The sequence below is a fragment of the Heterodontus francisci genome, chromosome 17, assembly GCF_036365525.1.
Source record: "Heterodontus francisci isolate sHetFra1 chromosome 17, sHetFra1.hap1, whole genome shotgun sequence".
NCBI classification, from domain to species: Eukaryota; Metazoa; Chordata; class Chondrichthyes; order Heterodontiformes; family Heterodontidae; genus Heterodontus; species Heterodontus francisci.
Window position 1 is genome coordinate 90127656 of NC_090387.1, and position 23997 is coordinate 90151652.

Consider the following 23997-nt stretch of genomic DNA (forward strand, 5'->3'; position numbering starts at 1 on the left):
CGGGCTGTTCCCAGGTGCCGGCCTCTCTGACTGCTCCATTGTCTGGCATCGCCCTCGCTGGCCGTTCCCGGGCCTTGCCCCCTCTGACCACTCCACTCCCGCGCCTTGTCCGCTCTGACCACTCTGTCTCTGGGCCTTGCCTTCTCTGACCGTTCCAATCCGGGGCATTACCCCCTCTGATTACTCAGCTCCCAGACATCACCCTCTCTGTCCACTCTGTTCCTGGCCCTTGCTCCCTCTAACTGCTCTGCTCTCAGGGCTCTCTCTTAATAACCACTCAACTTACAGCCGCGCCCTCTCTCTTTATGTGTTCATGGATGTCGTGCACGTACAACACCGCCTGTTGTCTTTAACTAATGACCATCTGTCAGATATATCACTATCATGAGACTCTGTATGAATCCGATCATTATATAATAGGGTAATATAACAAGGGTAAAGAATAAGAGTTACACTACTAAATCTGCACCCTTATAAAATACAAGAGAGGTGTATTTCAGCAGTCGAGTGAGCATGTGGTCCCAGCTAATTTACAGTGTCTGAGGGACCCTATTCCCAGCAGAGAAAGAAAATAAATACTGATATTTTTATAGCTCCGTTCACAACTTCCGGAAGTCGCAAGGCGCTTTGCAGTAAATGAAGTACTCTTGAAGTGCTGTCACTGTTGCAATGTAGGAAATAGGGTGGCTCAAGGCCGATTAGGAAGCTCCTACAAACTGTAATAAAAACTGTAATAATCGCCTTTGTCTCTTCTGTATCATACTGTGTTTCTATTAAAATCTGTTTTAGTGATTTTGGTTGTGCTGGCTGTGTGGCACTAATAAGGGCATAGTCGGAGTGGCTGGCAGGGATACTGGCATGCTCTCCTGGCACTGTGTCCTAGCAATGCTTTGCAAGAAATGAGTCTAGGCATGATGCGTCAATTTTAGAGACCCTGTCGGCAGTATCCCTCACAGCCAAAATGGCAGCAATGCATGCTTCCATTGGAGTGGGGTTGGGGTGGGGGTGGGGGGAGGGGGGGGGGGTTGCTGCCAGGAAAACTGTCAGAGCGGGCAACAGTGGATTCATCTCCATGGAGCTCATCATTGAGTTCATTGTTGATAGTATTGTTTCCATGCTCTGCGTTAAGCTGTGACACAATTTGGAGCTGGAATTGTGCTTGCCCTGAGCCTTTCCACGCAGGCCTGCTGGCAGGCTGTCCAGTGCACCAACAGGTTCAGCAGACTGCGCCCACGAATTCAACATCTGAGCCCTCTGAAGCAGCGACAGATCTAGCTGGCACTTTTAGCACCCCATCCCCGTCTTCGCTCCTGCACACTTGTTGCCAGTGATTTAGCGAGGAATGAAACCTTCCGGAGGCTTCTCTCTCACTTTTACATGGTGTCAGCTTGAGCTGCCGCTTGGTCCAGTCTTATCGAGTCATGCTGTATCTTCCCTCTCCTGGAGTGGAAGGGGTCTGTTCACATTTTCATCATCTGAAATGGAAGAGAGGGACAAGGTTTTCTTTTAGTGTGCCGAGAGAAAATAGAGGGAAATGGGTACTGAAAGGTGACTCAGTTTGTAATGCGGAATGGTAACGTGAGATAGAAGTAAGAAAGGAAAAGAGGGCAAGTTGTGAAGAAACCGTGTGCGACGTCTCCTCGAGCATTGCCATTCAACTCAGTCATCATTCTGCCCCTGTCCATGAAGGCCAGCACACTATAATACACAGGGAACACAATGTGCAGGTGAACTGGGCCTTTTCCAGTTGCAGCCTTCTGCAATGTGTTGTAAACAAACCTCTCCTACAAGAAAGTATAGGTTAGTGACATTGTTCAGAGGTGTTCTGTGAATGTCCCTGTTAAAGTTGATTCATTCCTATGTTGTGTGTAAGGTATGAGATATGACGAAGAGGGAGTAGCAATACTGATGAGAGGAGGAGGTGTAGAATAAATGACTATCAGTAAAAGGCAATAAAATGAGCTGCGCTATAGCGATTGCAGGACAGTGAAGGGTAGCAGGGCAGGCAACTAATGTGAGTAGCAAGGCTGCAAGTGGTGGAGTTGTGAACAGAGTAAGAGAGCAGTATTGTGACCTTGGGAACATCGCTTGACTCTGCCTTTGACTCAGCTAATCTGCTGCTGAAACCCTTATCCATGTCTTAGTCACCTCTGGAGTTGACTATTCCAACTTACTCCTGGCTAGCCTCCCATGTCAAACCCTCCATAAATTTAAGGTCATTCAAAACTCTGCTGTCCTGCCCTAGCTCGTGCCAAGTCCCGGTCACCTATATTTCCTATACTCACTGACTTCCGTTGGCTCCAGGTTAAGCAACGCCACCATTTTCAAATTGTCATCTTGTTTTCAAATACCTCAACAGCTCCGTTTTTTTGCAACTTCCTCCAATTCCACAACCCTCCGAGATATCTATTGCCCTCCAATTAGGGATTCTTGAGCGTCCTTGATTTTCATTGCTCCACCATTGGTTGTCAGGCCTTCAGATGTCAAGGCCGGAAGCTCTGGGATTCCCTTCCTAAACATTCCCACCTCTCTAACTCGCGATCCTCTTTAAAGACGATCCTTCGAACCTAACTCTCCGACTAATTTTTTTGTCATCGGCCCTCATCTTATGTGGTGTGATACTTTATACCATAACGCACCGGTGGAGCGCTTCGAGACGTTTAATTGCGTCCAATGCTCTATATAGATCAAAGTTATTGTTACTGTTGTTCTTGTTATTGGCGGTTGTGAGGACTCTGATGATCTCATGGAACATTTTACGCTATTGCAGCCGGTCCTTGGAGCTAAGCTGCTGGCATTAATCTCCGTTGCAACCTCGTCCCACTGACGGAGGACCTGCTGCCTGAAGGGCTTCTGTCCCACACGGGGGGAGAACTGGATGTCCCTCCTGTTGTGCACCGCCTGCGCCAAGGCCTCGTAAAACACATCAGAGAATCTGGGGATCTAATCAGTTGGTTGCCATTTCTTTACTCAGAAACGTTTTCTTTTGTTGCAGCAGCATGCACCTCCCATTTAGGAGGAGCTGGTTGCTTTTAAGTGGCGTCAGTGGAACTGTATTTGCCGCCTCCTAACAGTAGTCAGTTAATAGAATGGTCATCGGCAATCTCCTGCAACGGCAGGTCTGCCCAGCATTCAACTACGTCACGGATCAAGCGCAGAACTGAAATCAATGGGGATAAGCGGAAAACCATTCTAATAGCTGAAATCACAACAGTCACAAAATAATATAATTGTGAGTATTAGAGGATAATCATCTCAACTCCGGGACATCGCTGTGGCAGTTGCTCAGGGAAGGGTTCAGTAATTCAACGTGAAGTGACTTTCCTCCACCATCGGGTCTGAAGTGCAGCTGATGATTGCAGAATGTTCAATTCCAATCACAATTCCTCAACTAATGATGTAGTCCTTGTCAGCACTAAGAACTGCAGGCTTTGGCGCAAAAGCGACAAATGACATTTAAGTCACAAGTTCCAGACCATGTCCTTCTCCAACCAAAGAGAACATACCCGCCTGTTCTTGACATTCAACAGCATTACCATCGCCGAATCCCTCACGATACATATCCTGGCCGTTGCCATTGATCAGAAACTCAACTTGCGCAGCATGTCAAAGCCCTGGCAAGTGGGCCTCATTCTGTGCCGTAAACTGTCTATGATTCTGTGACTCACTGCCGGCGTACTCTGACTGAAGGGTCTACAATAGGCAGCATTAATGGTCCTTCTAATTATCCATCGTGTGGCTGGTTATCGCGCTCTTCTCCTGTTGCTCAAGCCGCGTTTCATGAGATTTCTTTTAAATGAGAACGAGGGTGCGCGCTGCCACTTATAAGCCATCTGCTGACATGATTTTACTCCTTGAAGCTGGCAGGGGCAGTCAAATGTTAATGGACGAATTTTCGTGGCAACTTCTAACATACCTCACATTGAACAATAGGATCGTTTGCCTATTATCACACACAAACTGTACTTTAAGGGAGTGAAAACGTCTGTCCAAAAAAATGATCTCTTAGGGGAAAGATCATCATGGCAACCTAGGTGACAAAAGCAATCCCCCTGGTCCTGTGGACCTGACTGAGAATAAGTGATCTCATAGTAGTGGAAGCCGGTTTCGGGTCAGGCTGCTCCTCCAGAGGTTCTTTACTAAATGCAGCCTCACCAGATTTGAGTGACTTCTTGAAAGGAGACTGGGCCTCGGACTTATCCTATTCCTTTGATGCGTAATGAAGCTTGACTCAATGTAATGCTTATCCTCTGCACCGGTTAAGGTACTATAGATAAGAATCTCCGTTGGGAAACCCATACTGAAGGCTGTGTGAGATCTAAGAAAAAGGTTTTCCATTTAACTGAAGGGCAATACAAAGACAGGTAGAAGGCCGAATTCTATGAATAAATTACCAACTTATTATTATTGATGAGGGCCATGCTGTTGATGTGGTGTACATAGACTTTCAAAAGGCGTTTGTTACAGTGCCACACAATAGACTTATGAGCAACATTATAGCTCATGGAATAAAATGGCCGGTAGCAACATGGATATGGAATTGGCTGACTGGCAGGAAACAAATAGGAGTAGTTAATGGATGATTTTTTCGGGTTGGCGGAAGGTTTGTCGTGGAATTCCCCAGGGGTCAGTGTTGGGACCCTTGCTTTTCCTGATATATATTAATGACCTAGACCTTTGTGTACAGGGCACAATTTCAACGTTTACAGATGATACGAAACTTGGAAGCATTATGAACTGTGAGGTGGACAGTGTGGAAATTCAAAAGGACATAGACAAGTTGGTGAATTGGGCATACAGGTGACAGATGAAATTCAATGCAGAGAAATATGAAGTGATTCATTTTGTTAGGAAGAACATGAAGAGAAAATATAAAATAAAGGGTACAATTCTAAAGGGGGTGCAGGAGCAGAGGTACCTTGGTGTATGTGTGCATAAATCATTGAAGGTGGCAAGTCAGGTTGAGAGAATGGCTAATAAAGCATACAGTACCCTGGGCTTTATTAATAGGGACATAGAGCACAAGAGTAAGGCAGTTATGTTGAACTTATATAAGACACTAGCTCGGCCTCAGCTGAAGTATTGCGTCCTGTTCTGGGTGCCACACTTTAGGAAAGACGTGAGGGCATTGGACAGAGTGCAGAAAAAAATCGCGAAAACTGTTCCAAGGATGAAGAACTTCAGTCATGAAGATTGATTTGAGACATTAGGGCTGTTTTCCTTGGGGAAGAGAAGACTGAGAGGTGATTTGATAGAGGTATTAAAAATCATGAAGGGTCTGGACAGAGTAGATGGAGAGAAACTGTTCCCAGTCGTGAAAGGATCGGGGATGAGAGGACAAAGATTTAAAATATTTGGTAAGAGAAGAAAAAGTGACGTAGGAAAGACTTTTTTCACGCAGAGAGTTGTTAAGGTCTGGAACGCACTGCCTGAGAGCATGATGGAGGCAGTTTCAATTGAAGCAATTTTATATGAAAAGGAAGAATGTGCAGGATTACGGAGAGAAGGCGGGGTAATGGAACTGAGTAAATTGCTTTTGCGGAGAGCCAGTACGGACAAGACGGGCCGAATGGCCTCCTGCGCTGTAACAATCCTGTGATTCTCTTATTCTTGTCCAACCTAAAACGTATTTTTAAAAGTTACTTCCACCTCGATCCCTGCTTCAGCTATCAGACGAGGCAATTCAGCCATAAATGACGGGTTTGGAATGGTTGATGTCATCCTGTAACAGCCGTCATTTCCTTACCCCCGCCAATAGGGGTGCGGATAATTCTTAACCCCGCCCCCCAACCCTTTACTTTCAACAACACGCACGGGCCAGTATTTCATGACTTCGGGTCCCGACCTCATTATTTCCCTCCACCCCCACAGGAAATGCTTAACCAGGGGACGTCAATCCTCATTGTGAGGTTTTCCACACTGCGACCGCTCAGCGTTCTTAGAAACCATCACTCGTTCAGGTCTGTTCCTCCGACAGATCAATTGGTTCAAAATGTTGGCGAATAATGTACTTCAGTACCTCTCTATTCTGGGAATCATTTTCACAGGTAACTGCCCTTTGTATGACCCTCTTTCTCACCAAATAACTTTCCTTTCATGTCAAATGCATCGCTTTCCTCTGTACTGTTTGACTGACTCCCTTATCCTCGAGCTTTTTTTCCTGCAATGTTATCTCTCACTGATTCTTCCTATAGGCTACAGCGAAACGTCGGTCAAAGTGACTCAGCTCCCTGAGAGTGCGAGCACAAACATGGGTACAAACATCTCCTTTCATTGCACGCTTCCCTTCTTTCAAGACGGCCCACCTGTGAAAGTCTACTGGTGGAAGGAGGGTGAGAATCATTTTTTAAGCACAGGACAAGATGATAGAAAAGTAATTGGCTTCAAGACTAAATTCAGCGGCTTCCTTCGGATAATCAATGTGAGTGTACAGGACTCAGGAGTATACTATTGCACTGTCACTCATCGAGGCAAAATCGTTGGAAACGGAACAGGGTCGAAATTAGTTGTAACGGGTAAGTATAAACACCACGAATGAGATCGCTGTAACTGTAATATTTCACAGCAAAGATACCCAGCGGATCATTCGTGCTTTCGAATATTTTCATTCTACACTGGCTCACACGTCAAAGCACTTCCCAGTTACCTTTTGAACGATTCAGTTTGGAACTCAGATTCCAACTGCTTCTTTGTATAACTTCAATTTACACAGAAAACTTGATAGAGTTACATATTGATGAGTAATGCAATGCTTCGCCACCATTAAACAAATTAAGTGTGCTTTTAATTCCTGCAGATAGTGTAAACGCGTTCTATCGGATAAACTGCTCGTTCATCAGCCCGATTTTCCTCTTAGAAGTCAATTGATTAAAAGATAGCTGTAAAAATCGGCCCCAAAGTTAAACTAGAGTTCAATATGTGAACAGATTCATCGTACGATTTACGAGCACTATCTATATAACAAACGCTTCAAATTTGCAATATAAGTGGAGGATGATCCGTCACTGAAGTATATGGGCTGCAATGATCTTCTATGGACACGTTTTAACTTCGAGTGATAATCTAAAAACGGCCATAGCAAATCGGCAGCCTGCGTCACATTTGTTCTGACATAAATGGTAATAAAAATCGATAGAGATATAAAACGGACTGTCGATTTGCTATCACCCGTGTTACACTCTCGCGCAAAAGCAAAACCGACTCGGAGGTGTTTACCTACCGTCGTAAGCTGGCGTCTTATTCTATTTAATGAGGCAGATTTTCAATTTGCACATCCAGGGTGAACCTGGAGCTGGGAATGAGCCACCTGTTATGGAGACCGTTCCTGATAAGGAAAATAGAGGTCCAGCTGTTTATATACGGGTTTATCGATCAGAAATGCCAACTAGCAAGTTCGAAATCTCCTCCAGTATTGCCTGTGTGGCTCACTGGTGTGAGTCCTGCCTCTGAGCTTATGAACTTAAGTTTCATTCCAGAGACTTGAATATGTAATCCAGGCTGACCTTTCAATGTAGTACTGAGGGAGTGCTGCACTGTTGGAGATGCCGCCTGCCTGATAAGTCGTTCACGCGCGAGCCCATCTACGCTCTCAATTGGATGTAAAAGATCCTACGGCACTATTCGAAGAATTGCGGGGGATGTTGGCCAATACTTATCCCACTGCAAGCCACTGAAACAGATTTCCCTCTTATTAGTGGATCCATGCTTTGTGCAAATTGGCTGCAGTTTCCCCATCATAATATGATGGTATAATTCGAAAGTACTTCATTGTCTGTGTTGGCTTATCGGAGCTGATATTTACTCCCGTCTACGGGTTTATAATTACTTGAACCACATATTGAGAGTTTTGAAAGCGGGGTGATAATAACAGTTCATGGCCTCAGCCTGTATCCTGGGCCAAGAAACCTAAATCTCTATCATTTTCCGAATCGTCAGTAAATAAGATATTGAGCAGTTTCTGAGTTCTGAAGCCTCGACCGCTTCGACAAATTGTGCTTTTTCACCAGTTGTAATACTGGCGCCCTTAGACAGGCTTTAAATCGATTCAACCCGCTCCTCGGTTCTTTGTGCAACAGATGATTTCAACAAACTTCCTAAATTGCGTAAGTCGTATTATTTGTTTCGTCGAAGGAACCGTCGAGGGGTTAAGCAGTCTATGATCTTTACCCTTATGGAAAGATCCAGTCTTTCCCCTGAGGTGTATTTTAAATTTGTGAGTTTAGCTTTAAGAGATTGAAGAACAATCCTCCCTTGTTCCAATTGTTAAAGCCTGAAAATCAGTACTGAATAATAGAATACAACAAGAAATTCTAACGAGCAAATGCGATCGAAAATTATACCATTTTTTCAAGAATAAAGAGGGGAACATAAACATCAAGTTTAAATTTAGAAGGTGCCGCTACCAATGTGGCTGCTGAAAGCGCAGAGAAAACAATGTCCTGTCACAAATGCAATGATGGGTTTCTAATCTTCAATGATTCACATGTGACTTTTTTTACCTCCATTTTCTAGTTCCGCCAACTCTACTGAAAATTACGTCTCAGGAACCTAAACAAGATCCTTCTGCATCTCTGACTGTTGTGTGCACGACATCTCCCTTTTACCCGGAGAATATCAGCATCGTTTGGTATAAGGATGGCACCAGAACTTCAACAGGGATAAATCAAATTATTGAACGCAACACCGATGGACTATATGAAGCTTCCAGTCAGTTGCAAGAGACGCATCCTGTCTTGCCCGGGACCATTTACACCTGCCTGGTGTCTCACAGTACCCTCCACTTTCCAGCCACTTACATTGCTACATATCTCAGCACAGGTAAGATTGCAAATTTCAGTTATTGCAGATAGAACAGATGCGACTCTTCCGGTTTCATTCATTGGTGTATTCCCCCTCTTTCACCAGGTTTTAAATCCGTGAAAATGTAGGACATCTGCTTATTTTTGTTCACTTTTAATAAGGTTTAATTCCGTGCCAAGAGCTCCGCTATTACGGTTGTTGGTCTCCTGCCTCATCCTGTGGTTCGCCTGGAAACCTGGAGTCACGGTTCAGGTGTGCAACTGACTCTTTAGACAAAACCGGCAGTAACTTGGGGCCTGTAATTTGGTCCGGAATCGCTGTGCCCTGCATCCTACAATCCGTGCTCACAATCTGCTGCGGCTATTAAACACTCTACAATGTTAAAATTAATCATTGTCCCTTTCAGTTGCAATCTTATTATCAACAGGAAACTAGTTCAAAGTGAGATCTAAGAATATACTTTTTCATGTAACTATACGACGGTGAATAAAAATATAAAAATAGCATTGATTTAAATTTGTCTGTTCTTTCAGACCGCAGGTTTGCTGGGAATAATTTGTCAGACAATAACTCATTGTTTACAGCTGTGTTTGGGTGACAATTTGAACATGTCCTTCATATTTATATATTTATATTTTGTACTAATATTTTAGATCGTGAAAACATCTCCCATTCCTTACTGATTTCTAGATGTGCATGGGGTGGATTTGTATTTCTAATGGTGGCTTTCATTATTGGGATGCAATGTCATTTAAAAAGAATAAAGGTAATACAATTCTTCTGTAATTTAAAGACAGCCTTAGAGACTTAAGGAACCATTCAGTGCAAATTACATAGAATTAGATAGATATTGAAATGCAAAACAGGCTCGTTGTCCTAACAGCGCATATTGGTATTTATTCTCCAAACTCGCAGTATTCAAATCCCATGTCCATTTAACTCAGCACCTCCCCAACCTGTTATTTAATGCTGGCATGACATCTGATCCATTTCCCAACTTCAGAAGTGCCTTCCACATCTTCAAAACCATCTGTGGAAAAAGTCTTTCCTGCTCTCTTATAGTTTATGTTATATCTGTATAGATATAACATCAATGGAAAAAGTCCGGCGTAATTTTAACTTTTGATCAAAGTGTAAAGTTGGCAATATTGGATCAGCCTTAGAAATCGAACCCGATTTGCTCGAATGGAAACCAAAATCAGGCGAGATGTAGAACGGGCAGCCAATCAAATGCTGCCCGTTTTACACTATCGCCATAATTAAGTCTATTTACTCCGTCCCATCCTCCATAATGTTAAACACAGAAAAATCACCAATAATCTTCTCTGCTCTGATGAAACAGTCGCACTTTTCAAGAGTTGGTGCAGAGGCGAACTTATTTAGGTAATTGGACGAATCGGGGTGCGTTATTCTGTCACAAAGCAGCGATCTAGTAATATTACACAGTGGCGCAGTGGTTAGCACCGCAGCCTCACAGCTCCAGCGACCCGGGTTCAATTCTGGGTACTGCCTGTGTGGAGTTTACAAGTTCTCCCTGTGTCTGTGTGGGTTTCCTCCGGGTGCTCCGGTTCCCTCCCACATGCCAAAGACTTGCAGGTTGATAGGTAAATTGACCATTAGCAATTGCCACTAGTATAGGTAGGTGGTAGGGAAAATATAGGGACAGGTGGGGATGTGATTGGAATATGGAATTAGTGCAGGATTCGTATATAATGGGTGGTTGATGGTCGGCACAGACTCGGTGGGCCGAAGGGCCTGTTTCAGTGCTGTATCTCTAAAAACTAAAAAAAAACTTACGCCCCTACCAGCTCACGTAATGAAATGCAACAACTCGATGTGATGCTTGAGGGCGATGAAGTCAACAAAATGGGACGAGGCTCGTGTGGAGCATAAACACTGGCATAGACCTGTGGGGCCGAGTGGCCCGTTTCTGTGCTTTAAATTCTATATAATTCTTTGTAGACTTGAATAAGTCTTGCCATTAGCATTTCGGCAGTCATGGATTCGAATGTATAACGGTCACAGATAAACTGGCAATACGCACACGTCTGAATCCAGATTTGTGAACATAATTTAAACTTTTGCATTAAATCTGCCAGCTGTAACCTCTGATTATGTACATACCCGCGGACTGAATGCTTCAGTGTAAAATAGTGAACTCCATTCATTGCCAGGAGTAGAGATCTATGCGAAGCCCTCAAATTCTCATGAACAAACAGTTCATTTATCCTAAGTAACGCCACATATAAATATGTAACTTTATTTTCAGAATCAGTAGGAAGCGGTTCGATCTATTTCATGCAAGAATGCGTTTGGTCTCATTTCAATGTTTTAATACTTTTACCTCCAATAGCCTGTATAGAAAATGCTCCCTTATATCTGTTCCCGATGTATTTTCCATACACATTGTTTGTTCCTTAGCAAAGATTAAAGCAATAAACCGTCCCACCATATCTAAATCATGGAAAATTTTACATACGTTCCGAGATTTAATGCCAATTTGGGAAGATTCAGCGTCTCAAAATTTCCTCCTATCTCACCCTTTTTTTACGTTTAAGATTAACCTTGCTCTTTTTCTTCTTTCGTTCTTGTATGTAAGCCTCTTTTTGGTTTTAGTGAGAAAGTTAACGTTATATTCCAAATGTGGTCCCCAATTGCATTTTTTTTAGCTTTCTCGGGACCGCTTGTATTCGAGGTTCTGGTTTTATGTCCTGGAATTCTATTATCTGTTTAGGGGTCTGGATGTTGAAAGTGATCTGCCTATAGTGAGATTCAGACTCTTTCTAAATCGCTGTGTGCTAATTCAATATTATTTATTGCATGAATGTTTAGGCTAGGTATAAACCTTCTCATTTACTTGTGTTAAACTTCTTAAAGGATCTATTCGCTTCGCGTTCTTTCTATAACAATTGTGTCTGCAAATCTATTTAACCTTGACTGGTCTGCTCAGTGCGAATAGATTTGTTCTTATCCCGAACTTCCGGTGTGATTGAATAGTAACGGACGAGCTAATTCGATTGGGCTTCACGTTAAATCCCAGGTCACAGAAACCTTTTTCTTCTTTTATTACTAAGTTAAATGGCTCAAAAAAATCATGTACCGCCGACCGGCGATTTTCCTGTCGACGCTCCCTTTCGGAAAATCTGAACTGGGAGTCCGCACAATTGAAGTGAGAGCATAAATAAATAACTTGTTTTGTATTTCGGTCCCTGCAGACAGACGCGGATGCAAAAGCGCCTTACGTTGCAATACCATTGACAGACTCCAAACATAACTACAGGGATAAACTTTAAAGGAAAGGGCAGCATCTGGATGGGAGTCGAAACAGACAGCGTCAGATTGCTCACCCTAAACCAACAAAATACATCACGATGCAACAAATAGGATGCATCTGGTTCGGAATCGAGCGGTTTTCCTCATGGACGCCCGATTCGCAACGTCTGTATTATGCTGGGAAACAAGTCGCATTTGGAATCTATTATGTAAAATCCTGGCTGCTATTGCAACTCCAGGTCTTCTGTTATGTTCCTGTAAATCGATTAGTAAAATGTGTATTCCAATGTCACTCGCTTTAGTAGAATTTTCACATGGTTTAGGGTTCACATTATAAATTGTGACTGTCTGTAATGTATTTTGCTCATTAATATTCAAGACAAAACTACTTTTAATAATGTTTAACACATTGCATAGTTCAGTCATTCCTGACACGTGGCCTGCTAAATCTGAAGCAAATTATTAGTTAACGTTTAATCACAAACATGCTTTAATAATATCGGGCTCAGAAATGTTCCGGTTCTGAAATGTAGTGACATTGCGACTGTTCTTTCCTTAAAAAAATACAGAACGAATCGCGTAGAATTTCTACGGAAAACTGTCTTCTTAAACATCCCTCCCCGGCCCCTCCACCTCGCCTTCAACAATAAGGGCAAGGAGCACATGGACCTCTTTGTCATGAGATCGAGACCATCCGATCAGCTGCCTCTGCCGCACTCTCCTTTCTATTAGCCCAGGGGGTCAAACTTCCTGCCCTAGGCCTGAACTTGCAACTTCCTCAACTTTCTGTTATCTCCACTCATGTCCCGTCTGAGCTAATCCTTTCCATGTGACCCACCTCCTGCTCCCTCAATCTTATTCCCACTAAACTGCTGACAACTAAACTTCCCTCCTGATCCCCATGTAGCCAATATCGCAAATGGTTCTCTGCCTTCAGGTGTTGTCTCTCTCTCCTTTAAATCTGCCATCATCACCCCTCTATTCAAAAAACAACCTTTGACCCCACCACTCTTGCAAACTATCATCCCTTCTCCAGCCTCCCTTTCTTTTCTGAAGTTCTTCAACATTTTGTCACCTTCCAAATCTGTTCCCATCTTTCCCAGTACTCCGTTTAAATCCCTACATTCAGGCTTCCAGCCCTGCTCGAGCACCGAAACAGCTCTTATCAAAGTCATAAATGGCATCCAATTTGACTGTGACAAAGGCAAACGATCCCTCCTGTCCTTCTCGACCTGTCTGCAACCTTTGTGTTGGAGAAATTTTTCTGAGCTTTGCTAATTATTACTTAACTTTGTAGAAGCAGAAAAGCAGGACACAGCTTGTAGCTAATCTAACCACAACCAACTTGTAGACAGAGCAGATAACCACAATCAGACGTTACGGCCAGATATGGTGTCTGGAGTGGGCATTGAATTAAGGAACTAGCTTGTTATTGTTGAAACTGATGTTTTGCTGACCTCGGACTCTGCATGGTGCACAGTCACGTAGGCGGTCTTGTGATCATCTTGTGGGCGTTTATCTAATTGTGAAATTGTTAGCTCTGCCTCTGTTATACTATATAAATCCACGGCGATCTGTAGCTCTTTGGGAGTAGCACTGGACCGCCTTTAGGTAAGGTGTGCTGCCCCATGATATCATGCAATAAAGTGTTTGATTTTCAATGTCTAGTCCGGAGAATTTGTTCAACAATTGGGCACAATCTGGATTTTCTCCAACACTTTGATATGCTGGGTGGGACTGTTTTCACCTGCTTCCATTCTTATTTAACGAATCATAGCCAGTAAATCACTTAAAATGTCTTCTGTTCCCACTCTCATACAGTTGCATCAAGTGTCCCCAAGGATCTATCCTCAACTCCCTCCTATTTGTTAGCTGCCTCTCGACGACATCATTGATGCACAGCTTTACCTCACTTCAACTTCTCTTGATTCCTCCACTGTTGAGAAGTTATCAGACTGCTTACCTGACATCCAGTACTGGATGAGCAGAAATTTCCTGCAATTAAATATTAGGAAGACAGAAGCCCCTTCTTTTGATCCCTGCTCCAAACTCCATTCCCTAGCAACCAATTCCATCCCTGTCTGCAATCGGCTACCAGTCAAACAATTTCTCGATTTTAAAATTCTCATCCTTGTTTTGAAATCCCTCCATGTTCTAGCCCATCCCTATCTCTGTAATCTACTCCAGTTCCACAATTCCCAGAGATAGTGTGATCATCTACTTTTGGCTTCTTGAGTGTCTGATGTTATTCCTTCCAGTACTGGTGGCCATCGCTTCAGTTGCCTAGGCCCTAAGCTCTGGAATTCCCTCCCCACACGTCCACACCTTTCTACCCCGCTTTCCTCCTCTAACACACTGCTTAAAACGATTCTCTTAGGTCAAGATTTTGGCATTTTATCGAATATCTCGGTGTCTTATTTTATAATGCTGCTGTGGAAACGCCTTGGGACCTTTTATTACGTTAACAGCGTTTAACAAATATAAGTTTTTAATGTTGTTGTCGTAGAAACTGGAGACAAGAAGAACTTTCTTTTTACCCTTTAACTCAGTTCGATTTCAGGAGAAAGATTTGTCTGAATGTTTTGCAATGGAATGTCCCGGTGTTTTCTAAAGGTATTCTCCATATTGTTGCTTTATACGCAATTTTTAAATAAAGTAGCCATTAAATCATGATTCTAGCATTTAGGCGTAAATGGTTTAGCGCTAATAGTTTAAATCATGTCATCATTTTGATAACAAATATTGCAATACTCTAAAATAAAAGCAAAATACTGCGGATGCTGGAAATCTGAAATAAAAACTAGAAATGCTGGAACCACTCAGCAGGTCTGGCAGCATCTGTGGAAAGAGAAGTAGAGTTAACGTTTCGGGTCAGTGATCCTTCTCACTGTCCCGAAACGTTAACTCTGCTTCTCTTTCCACAGACGCTGCCAGACCTGCTAAGTGGTTCCAGCATTTCTTGCTTTTATTGCAATACTCTGATTGCCAAGCAAGATTTTTTACTGGCGTTTCTTTCCTTCAGCAGGTGCGTTTGCTGCAATATCAGGCACACAATAAAGTATTTCAGAAATTGCAGATTAAAAACCCAAGCTTGGCGCTAATTTGCCAATGTCTTACTATTCATCTCCCTGTTTTACAAACTTGGCGCCGTTCCGCTCTCTGGCCGCATCTTTCATTTGAGGACGTCGGTATCTGCTGACAACACCCCAAGCTCATGTATCTGAGACATGTTTGTTTTCATAACCTGTACATATCATGGATCTCAGTGAAGAGGTCCAAGCAAATTAAAATTGGCAAGTCATGTTGCAGCCGTACAGAAACTTAGTTAGGCCACACTTAGAATATTGCGTGCAATTCTGGTCGCCACACTACCAGAAGGACGTGGAGGCTTTGGAGAGGGTACAGAAGAGGTTTACCAGGGTGTTGCCTGGTCTGGAGGGCATTGGCTATGAGGAGAGGTTGGAAAAACTCGGATTGTTTTCACTGGAACGACGGAGGGGCGACATGATAGAGGTTTACAAAGTTATGAGCGGCATGGACAGAGTGGATAGTCAGAAGCTTTTTCCCAGGGTGGAAGAGTCAGTTACTAGGGGTCATAGGTTTAAGGTGCGAGGGGCAAAGTTTAGAGGGGATGTGCGAGGCAAGTTTTTTACACAGAGGGTGGTGAGTGCCTGGAACTTGCTGCCATGGGAGGTGGTGGAAGCAGATACGATAGCGACGTTTAAGAGACATCTTGACAAATAGATGAATAGGAAGGGAATAGAGGGATATGGGCTCCGGAAGTGCAGAAGGTGTTAGTTTAGGCAGGCATCAAGATCGGCTCAGGTTTGGAGGGCCGAATGGCCTGTTCCTTTGCTGTACTGTTCTTTGTTCTTTGTTCTTTGTTCTTAGTTCAATAAGATAACGGCCTTCTCTGGTGTTCTACTGGTACTACAGATTTGTTTAAGTCCTGTCGACATATCTTTCATTATCCCGATACGATCCAATGTGCAGTATTGCGGGTCAGGTTACCAGACTGCCAGAGCGGCTTAATACACATTGTACTACACAAACAGGCAAGGTAAGATAATATTTGTTATTCAGCAAATTCTAGGGCATCGTGATTTCGATAAGCTCCCGCTCATTAATCAGTCCTGACGGTAACCAGAAAATAAACAGGAAGGTACCTGACAGTAATGGAATTCGCCAATTTCAAATGCGCAATAATGGGTTATACGTGCGTGTGCATATATATATGATATGCTGTGAAGAATAAAAGTGATCTTGAGTCAACCCACTAGCCTACCTTTGCCGCATTTTTCCTGTATCCTAAGGTAAAGTTCCTCATTCAGTTTTGTGCTCATAAAGGTGAGAGAAGTCCTGCTGAACGGACCTCTTCCACCATGAGATAGTGGAGTTGCATTTTCGTATTTACTCCGTGGGCGCAGAACAGGAAGGAAATCTGGCGGGGAATTTCACTTGGCCTGAATAGAACCCGCCAGATTTTCCTCCCGTTAGTTTCAATGGGACGAAATTCCGGCGAGTTCTGTTACCGGCCTGTAAATGTACCGACCACATTTTCCTTGCTGCGCGCGCCGCCCAGCCAATGCTCAGCTCAAAACGACTGAAGTACACCTCCAAACATCATGTAAAAATAGTGTTCTGTTCGTAACCACATTTCAAGCTGTCCACTGTTAACTTCTGACTCTTAATTTCTTCTGTGCTTAAAGATCAAATCCAAATTCAACTCCTTCCAGTTCTTAGACTTTTAGTTAATAAGACATCAGATGAAAGCCTCCGTTGTTCAAAGTTGTTGCACGTATGAGGAAAATCAACAAGAAGTGAACGAATGGGCTACAAATAAAGCCGAGGCAAATTTCATTCCATAAGTGTTTATAGAATCATACAGGCAGGAGGGGACCATTCGGCACCTTGAATCTGTTCAACTGTTCAATTAGATCACGTCTAATTGGACCTTAAATCCCTTACCCGCCTTTTCTCGATATCCCTTGACTTTCTAATATTCTACATTTTCTGACATCCATTATATTGGCACCCCTCCCAACACAGGGAAGATTGCAGATCTCAATTATCCTACAAACCGAACCGTTTGCAGTGCCCCCTCCCCACTCCGATCAGTTATGTACTTTCACTCAAATCTCATCATCTGTTGAATTCTGCTGCATGTTAAACTCCAAGGCCTTTGCAACTGCTGTTAGCATCTTGTACCTCAGTGGCAGCCAGGGTCGAAATAGCGAATTGATGCTTTGAGCAATATCGGGCAGTAACTCCTGATGTAAACTGCGCTCAGACTCGACAGCAAGCTGTAATTTTAGCTATTAGCCATTTTAACAAGAAATAAACAAATTATCACACTGAAGTGAGGTGAAACGGGCTTTGGTTTTAAACTATCAGACAAAATCATAATTTTATCCTTATATTTAAGTTTTGTATCAATAAGAAAGCACTTTCATATCAAATTTGAGTTTAAGGCAAAATAATGTCGAACACATTCGTCAAGCTTGAAAAACATTAAACATAACACGGCACTTTTTATTACTTTTATTTTGTTTCCAAAAACTATACATGAAATGTAAAAGCACTAACATAGATTAACCGGTTTCCGATATTTTAGGTCGTGATCTTGTTGAGTTGAACAACGTACTTTCTCATATTAATACATTTCACTTAAATCCTGAAGCTCCTGTGATCTCCCGTTACTTACAGATTTCTGCATCAGCAGGGGGCCGGTCTAACCAAATCGCCATTTCGAAAAACACGTATGAGTAAATGATAGGCAACACGGATTTGTTGAAGGCAAATCGTGTCCTGCATAGTTGACTGCTCTTTACTTAAAAAATTGAAAAAGGTAGGGAACGCTGGTGTAGTTAATGTTGTGCACATTGACTTTCAAAGGGCAGTTGCTAAGGTATCATTTAATAGAGTTACGAGCAAAATTGAATCCCAAGGGATTAAATTGGCCGTCGTGGTATGTGTACGAAATTGGTAAGGTGCAGAAAACAAAATACTGGTTAATGGCTATTTTAAAGCAGGGGTGGGAGAAGGGGTAGTAAACAATAATATTCCCAGGGTCAGTATTGGGATAACTACTTTTTTGATATGAATTAATATATATTAATGACCTGGACTTGATATACAGTGCATAATTCCAAAGCTTGAAGTTGATACGATTGGCAGAACTGTGAGAAGCTACTGTCGTAAATTGTGAGAAGCTACTGAATCTGTCTTCACTCAGGGGATAATGCTGCTAATATCGCAGCAAAGAAGAACGCGGTGGAAAAATTGGTTAGGTTAGAAATAGACAGAGGAGGTACTTACACGTCAGGCCGCATACAAAGTAAAAAAGTCACCCGGTCCAGAATGGATGCATCCCAAGTTGCTGAGTACATAGTTTATAATCGGAAATAGCAGAGGATTTGAACGCAAACTTTCATCTTTCTTGGATATGGGAGTAGTGCCAGAGAATGGAAGCGTTGCAAATCTTGCACCCCTGTTCAAAAAAAGTAGGTAAACAAACCAGTTAAGTACAGGCCAGACAGTCTAATGTACCTTTGTGAGGAGTCTTCAAGAGACCATAATCCGTGAAAACGTGTAAAGAAAATTGGTTAATAAATGACAGTCAACATAGATTTGATTAAGGCAAATCGTTTCTGACAAACTTAATATATATTATTGACCTGGACTTGGATTTGTGGGGAATAAGTTTAAATCAGATAACACAAAGCTTGGAACTGTAAGGAGGAAAGTAAAAGACTTCAGGAGCACATCGGTAAACATGATCGGTGAAATATCATAGCTGTGAAGCGATGCATTTTCTAAGGAACAGTGAAGATAGGCAATATAAATTAAATGGTAAAACTGGTGCAAGAACAGAGAGACCTGGGAGTTACCATATACTAATTCTTGAAGGTGCAGGGGAAGTTGATAATATTGTTAAAAAAAAGGGAATCCTCGGCTTTATAAATGGAGGCATAGAAGCATTGAATAGAGAAGCAGGGAAGTTATGCTAAACCTTTATGAATCACAGGTTAGGCCTCAACTGGAGCATTGTGGCCAATTCTGCGTACCACACTTTAGGAAGGGTGTCAAGGCCTTGGAGAAAAAGCAGACGAGATTCACCAAAATGGTATCGGAGAACAGGGACTTCAGCTAGATGGAGAGACGTGAGAAACAGAGATTGTTCTCCTGAGAGCAGAGGAGGTGAATGGGAGTTTTAATAGATGTGTTCAAAATGTTGTGGGGTTTTGATAAAATAGATAGCGATAAACTGTTTGCATTGGCAGTGGGGTCGATAACCCGAGAACACGGATAATTGACAACAATCCAGCGATTCGATCTGATCCGGAATGCACCAGCTGTGGTGGATGACGATTCAATAATACCGTTCATATATTTGAAAAGGAGGAATATGGGAAACGAGCAGGTGTGTGGAACCGATTGAATAGTTTCTCCAAAGATTCCGCACAGGCACTACGGGCCGAATGGGCTCTGTCTCTCCTGACTGCTTCTTTAATTCTATGCTCGGGCGGATATCATGTTTGAATGTTTCCTGCGCAGAGCAATGCCAGCAGGCCCCAAAATCCAGACTCCATCCATTCGCAGTTTCAGTCAGTGCGGGTCCACAGCCTTGACGTTTCCCTTCCGCCGTTGTTAGGCTGACTGCCCTGTAAATATTGGTTTAGTCTTCCTTCCTTTTCTGAACAGGGGTGTAACTTTTGCAAAGCTCGGGTTCTTTGGCACCAATCCCTTATCCAAGGAGGATTGAAACATCATGGCTATAGCTTTCGCTATTTTCATCCTTACTTGCCTCAGCAACACAGTATGCATCCCATCTTGACCCGGTGACTTTCCTTCCTGAGTTCTGCACGTATTTTCAGCACACCCTCTTTTTGAATTTTTATCCTCTACAATGTCTGTACCGGGCAACCCCCCCTGCCCTGCAACCGCCCCCCCCCCCCCCCCCCCACCCCCTCCACCACCACCCCCACTCTTTTATTTTGACAATGACAGCATGTTCTCATTTAGTGAAGACAGATACAAAGTTAGCAGCTCAACCATACGGTCTGCCTCCACAAAAGTTGTTCTCTAATCAGTTGCACCGTTCATTTTACTCCCCAAGCAGATAAATCCTATTTCAGAACCCCATGTTCGGTTAGTAGCTTGAATTACTCGAAAATTAATCGGAATGTGGATTTAGTTTTTATGGGGTATAAATTTGCCTTGGGCAGAAACGCAAAGTGGACGGTAGCATATCTGTAGCCTCATTTGCTCTCTGTTCGATTTTCCTATCCATTGAAGTAGAACCATAGAACCGTAGAAAAATTACGGCACAGAAGGAGGTCATTCAGCCCGTCGTGTCCGTGCCTAGCCGGAAAAACACTAGCCGCTCAATCTACTCCCACCTTCCAGCACCTGGTCCGTAGCTTGTCGGTTACAACACTTCAGGTGCAGGTCCAGGTACCTTTTAAAAGAATTGAGGGTTTCTGCTTCCATCATCGTTCCTGACAGTGAATTGCAGACACTCACCATCCTCTGGGTGAAAAGGGATTTCCTCAGGTCCCCTCTAATCCTTCGACCAGTCACCTTAAATTTGTGCCCCTGGTAATTGACGTCTCCACTACGGGAAACATCCCTTCCGTCTACTCTATCTGGCCCCCTCATAATTTTGTACATCTCTATTAAGTCACCCCTCTACCTCCTGTGTTCTAAGGAAAACAACGCTAGCCTATCTTTCCGCTTAGCTGCAACCTTCGAGCCCTGGCAACATTCATGTTAATCTCCTCTGTACTCTCCTGCGAAATTATGTCCTTCCTGTAACGTGGTGACCAGAACTGTGCACAATACTCCAACTGTGGCCTAACCAGCGCTTTATACAATTCCAGCATTACATCCCTGCGTTTGAATTCTATACCTTGGCCAATAAAGGAAAGCATGCCATATGCCTTCTTTACCACTCTATCTACCTGTCCTGCCACCTTCAGGGACCTGTGGACATGCACTGCAAGGTCTCTCACTTCTACCCCTTTCAATATCCTCCCGTTTATTGTGTATTCCCTCGCTTTATTTGCCCACCCCAAATGTATTACCTCATATTTCTTTCTACATTGGATTGCATTTGACACTTTTCTGCCCACTCAACCAAACCATTGATATAATTCTGGAGTCTACAACTATCCTCTTCACAATCAACCACATGCCCAACTTTTGTATCATCAGCAGATTTTTTTAATCAAGCTTTCCACATTAAAGTCCAAATCATTAATATATAGTACAAACAGCAAGGGATCCAACACTGAGCCCTGTTGAACGGCACTGGAAACAGCTTTCCATCTGCAAAAACCTCCGTCCACTACTACCCTTTATTTCCTGTCCCTGAGCCAATTCTGGATATAACCTGCCCTACTCCCCTGTATGCCATGGACTTTCACTTTATTGACCAGTCTGTCATGTGGGACCTTGTCAAATGCCTTACTGAAGTCCATGTAGATTACATCCATTGCACTACTCTTACCAATCCTTCTGGTTACTTCATGGAACATAGAACAGAGAACATAGAATAGTACAGCACAGTACAGGCCCTTCGGCCCACGATGTTGTGCCGAACCTTTAACCTACTCTAAGATCAAACTAACTACCTACCCTTCATTCTACTATCATCCATGTACCTATCCAAGAGTCGCTTAAACGTCCCTAATGTATCTGCTTCTACTACCACCACTGGCAGCGCATTCCACGCACCCACCCACTACTTCGTCAAAACAAAAATCAATTAAGTTCGTAAGACATGACCTTCCCCTACAAGTCCCGGCTAGCTATCCCTGATTAATCCGTGCCTTTCTAAGTGGCAGTATATCCTGTGCCTCAGAATAAATTCTAGCAATTTACGCACCACCGAGGTCAGACTGACCTACCTATAAATATTTGACCTATCCCTCGCACCCTTTTTAAACAATGGTACAACGTTTGCAGACCTCCAATCGTCTGGTTCCTCTACTGTATCCAGTGAGGATTTGAAGATGATCCGCACCCCATCCATTATTCGCTCCCTGGCTTCCTTTACCAACCTGAGATGCAATCCATCCAGCCTGGCGATTTATCCAAGGATTTTCAAGGATGTCAGACCCTCTAATCTGGCGGTAGTGAGTGCAATGAGTCAAAATATTATAATTGCATTATAAGAAATAGGAGCAAGAGAAGACCATTCGGCCCCTCTAGCCTGATCTGATTGTGGCCTTAACTCCACTTTCCTGCTGCCCCCATAACTCTTAACTACCTTGTATATCAAAATTATCTCTACCTCAGCCTTGAATATAATCAATGATCCAGCCTTCACTGATCTCATGGGAAGATAATTCCAAAGATTAATGACCTTCTGAGAGATGAAATTCCTCCTCATCTCTGCCTTAAAAAGGAGACCCCTTATTTTGAAACTGTGTCCCTGAGTTCAAGATTCCCCTACGAGGGGAACATCCTCTCAGCCTGTCAACAACCGCCCCCGACCACCTCCCCCCACCCCCCTCTACCCCCGCCAGAATCTTACATGTTTCAACAATCTCATTCTTCTCAACTCCAATGAGTACAGGCCCAACCTGCTCAAGGTTTCATGATAGGAAAGCCCCTTCATCACAGCAATCAGCCGAGTGAACCTTCTGTGAACTGTTTCCAATGCAAGTATATGCCTCCTTCAGTAAAGAGAACAAAACTGTACGCAATATTGTAGGTGCAGTCGCACTGTCCAGTTTTTCTCATCCGAAAGCCTGCACCTGTAGAAGTGCAGCACTCCCTCAGCATTCAACTTAAATGTCAGCTTGGTTTACGTGCTTAAACGGTTGAAGGCCAGAGGACAGACTGTCACCAATGAGCCAACACTAGAACTGACAGATTAGAAAGACGACAGTTACTTGAGTAACTTAGTAGGATCTAACATAAGATGAGTGGAGTTCACAGAAAATCCAGAAAGTAGTCAAAAACTACAAGTCAAAAACTCTAAACAAGACATAGTTTTAAAACAGATATCGGAAAGTGTATTTTGTTTTTGCTCACAGCTAAAATAATACTTCAACTGTTTGCACTGCAAACGATAATGGGAGAGCTGGGTTTCAAGGCCACGAATTTTAGTGGACAAACTGTTCTTGTGTTGTTTCTTGACTGTTCCTGTTCTCATCGTCCATTTAACACTGATCTGCTATCCAGTGCGTCACTGTTGTTTGAGTATTCGCAGAAGGTCTGGAGAAAAGAGAATTAAGTTCATGGGATATTGATGAAGTTTTTATTTGCCTTTTGCTATTTTACTGATTCATAAGAAGAAAGCTAATACTTAGAAGTAGTGTAGATTGTAGAGATGTGAAACGAAGACAGAAATACAGGGCAGTTTAGTCCGCATCTGTGAGGAGAACATATAAGTTACTGCTTCGGATGCGAACTCCATTTCAAAACTAAAAATTAAAGGCGCGACGGCATATTGGTACAACATGTAATCGCTCCTCTTTCGACTTGTAGGGGTAAAAAATTCTCTAATCCATTGCTGTAGCGACATCGTGAATATCGTTCGCTAGAAATATCGAACAGGTGAAATCAAAGAATGGTGACAACACAGAAAGGGCCATTTGGCCCGTCGAGTCGGTGCCAGCTCTCTGGAAGAACATCCACCTCGTCCCACTCCTCCACCCTTTCCCATCAGCCCTGCATTTTTCCTCTTCAAGGACTAAGCTAATTTCCTTTTGAAAGTCATGATTGAATCTGCCTCCATCGCCTAACAGACACTGCACTGAAGATTATAACCGGTAGCTGCTTAAAAAAAGCTTTTCCTTCAAGTTTATATACAATTTGTATGCTTATTTTGGAGGAGAAAACATTTCTGCTGTCCTTTATATGCACCGAATTGCAGTTGTCTCAAAAGTGCATACGAATTCGTATCACAAAGCG

The 23997-nt window shown here is 43.1% G+C and overlaps 1 protein-coding gene across 3 annotated transcripts; it reads left to right on the forward strand.

Annotated features, from left to right (window-relative positions):
* The first annotated feature begins 3150 nt into the window (after positions 1-3150).
* Positions 3151-13714, forward strand: LOC137379265 (immunoglobulin lambda-1 light chain-like). 3 transcript variants are annotated; one of them, XM_068049983.1, is made up of 6 exons: positions 3151-4364; positions 5872-6047; positions 6195-6515; positions 8512-8817; positions 9453-9565; positions 12015-13714. In XM_068049983.1, the coding sequence occupies exons 2-6, from the start codon at positions 5993-5995 to the stop codon at positions 12090-12092; spliced, it is 873 nt and encodes a 290-aa protein (XP_067906084.1). In that variant the 5' UTR covers positions 3151-4364; positions 5872-5992; the 3' UTR covers positions 12093-13714. The 3 variants fall into 3 exon arrangements, with proteins under 3 accessions (XP_067906084.1, XP_067906086.1, XP_067906085.1); XM_068049985.1 differs by having other exon boundaries at positions 6195-6332; XM_068049984.1 differs by lacking the exon at positions 9453-9565.
* The last annotated feature ends 10283 nt before the right edge of the window (positions 13715-23997 follow it).

Bases quoted from the DNA above. Each gene is read 5' to 3' on its own strand.
- LOC137379265 (XM_068049983.1), top strand. From the start codon at position 5,993: ATGTTGGCGAATAATGTACTTCAGTACCTCTCTATTCTGGGAATCATT. The intron at 6,516-8,511 runs GTAAGTATAAAC...TCCATTTTCTAG, and splicing joins GTCGAAATTAGTTGTAACGG to TTCCGCCAACTCTACTGAAA. The intron at 9,566-12,014 runs GTAATACAATTC...CGGTCCCTGCAG, and splicing joins GTCATTTAAAAAGAATAAAG to ACAGACGCGGATGCAAAAGC.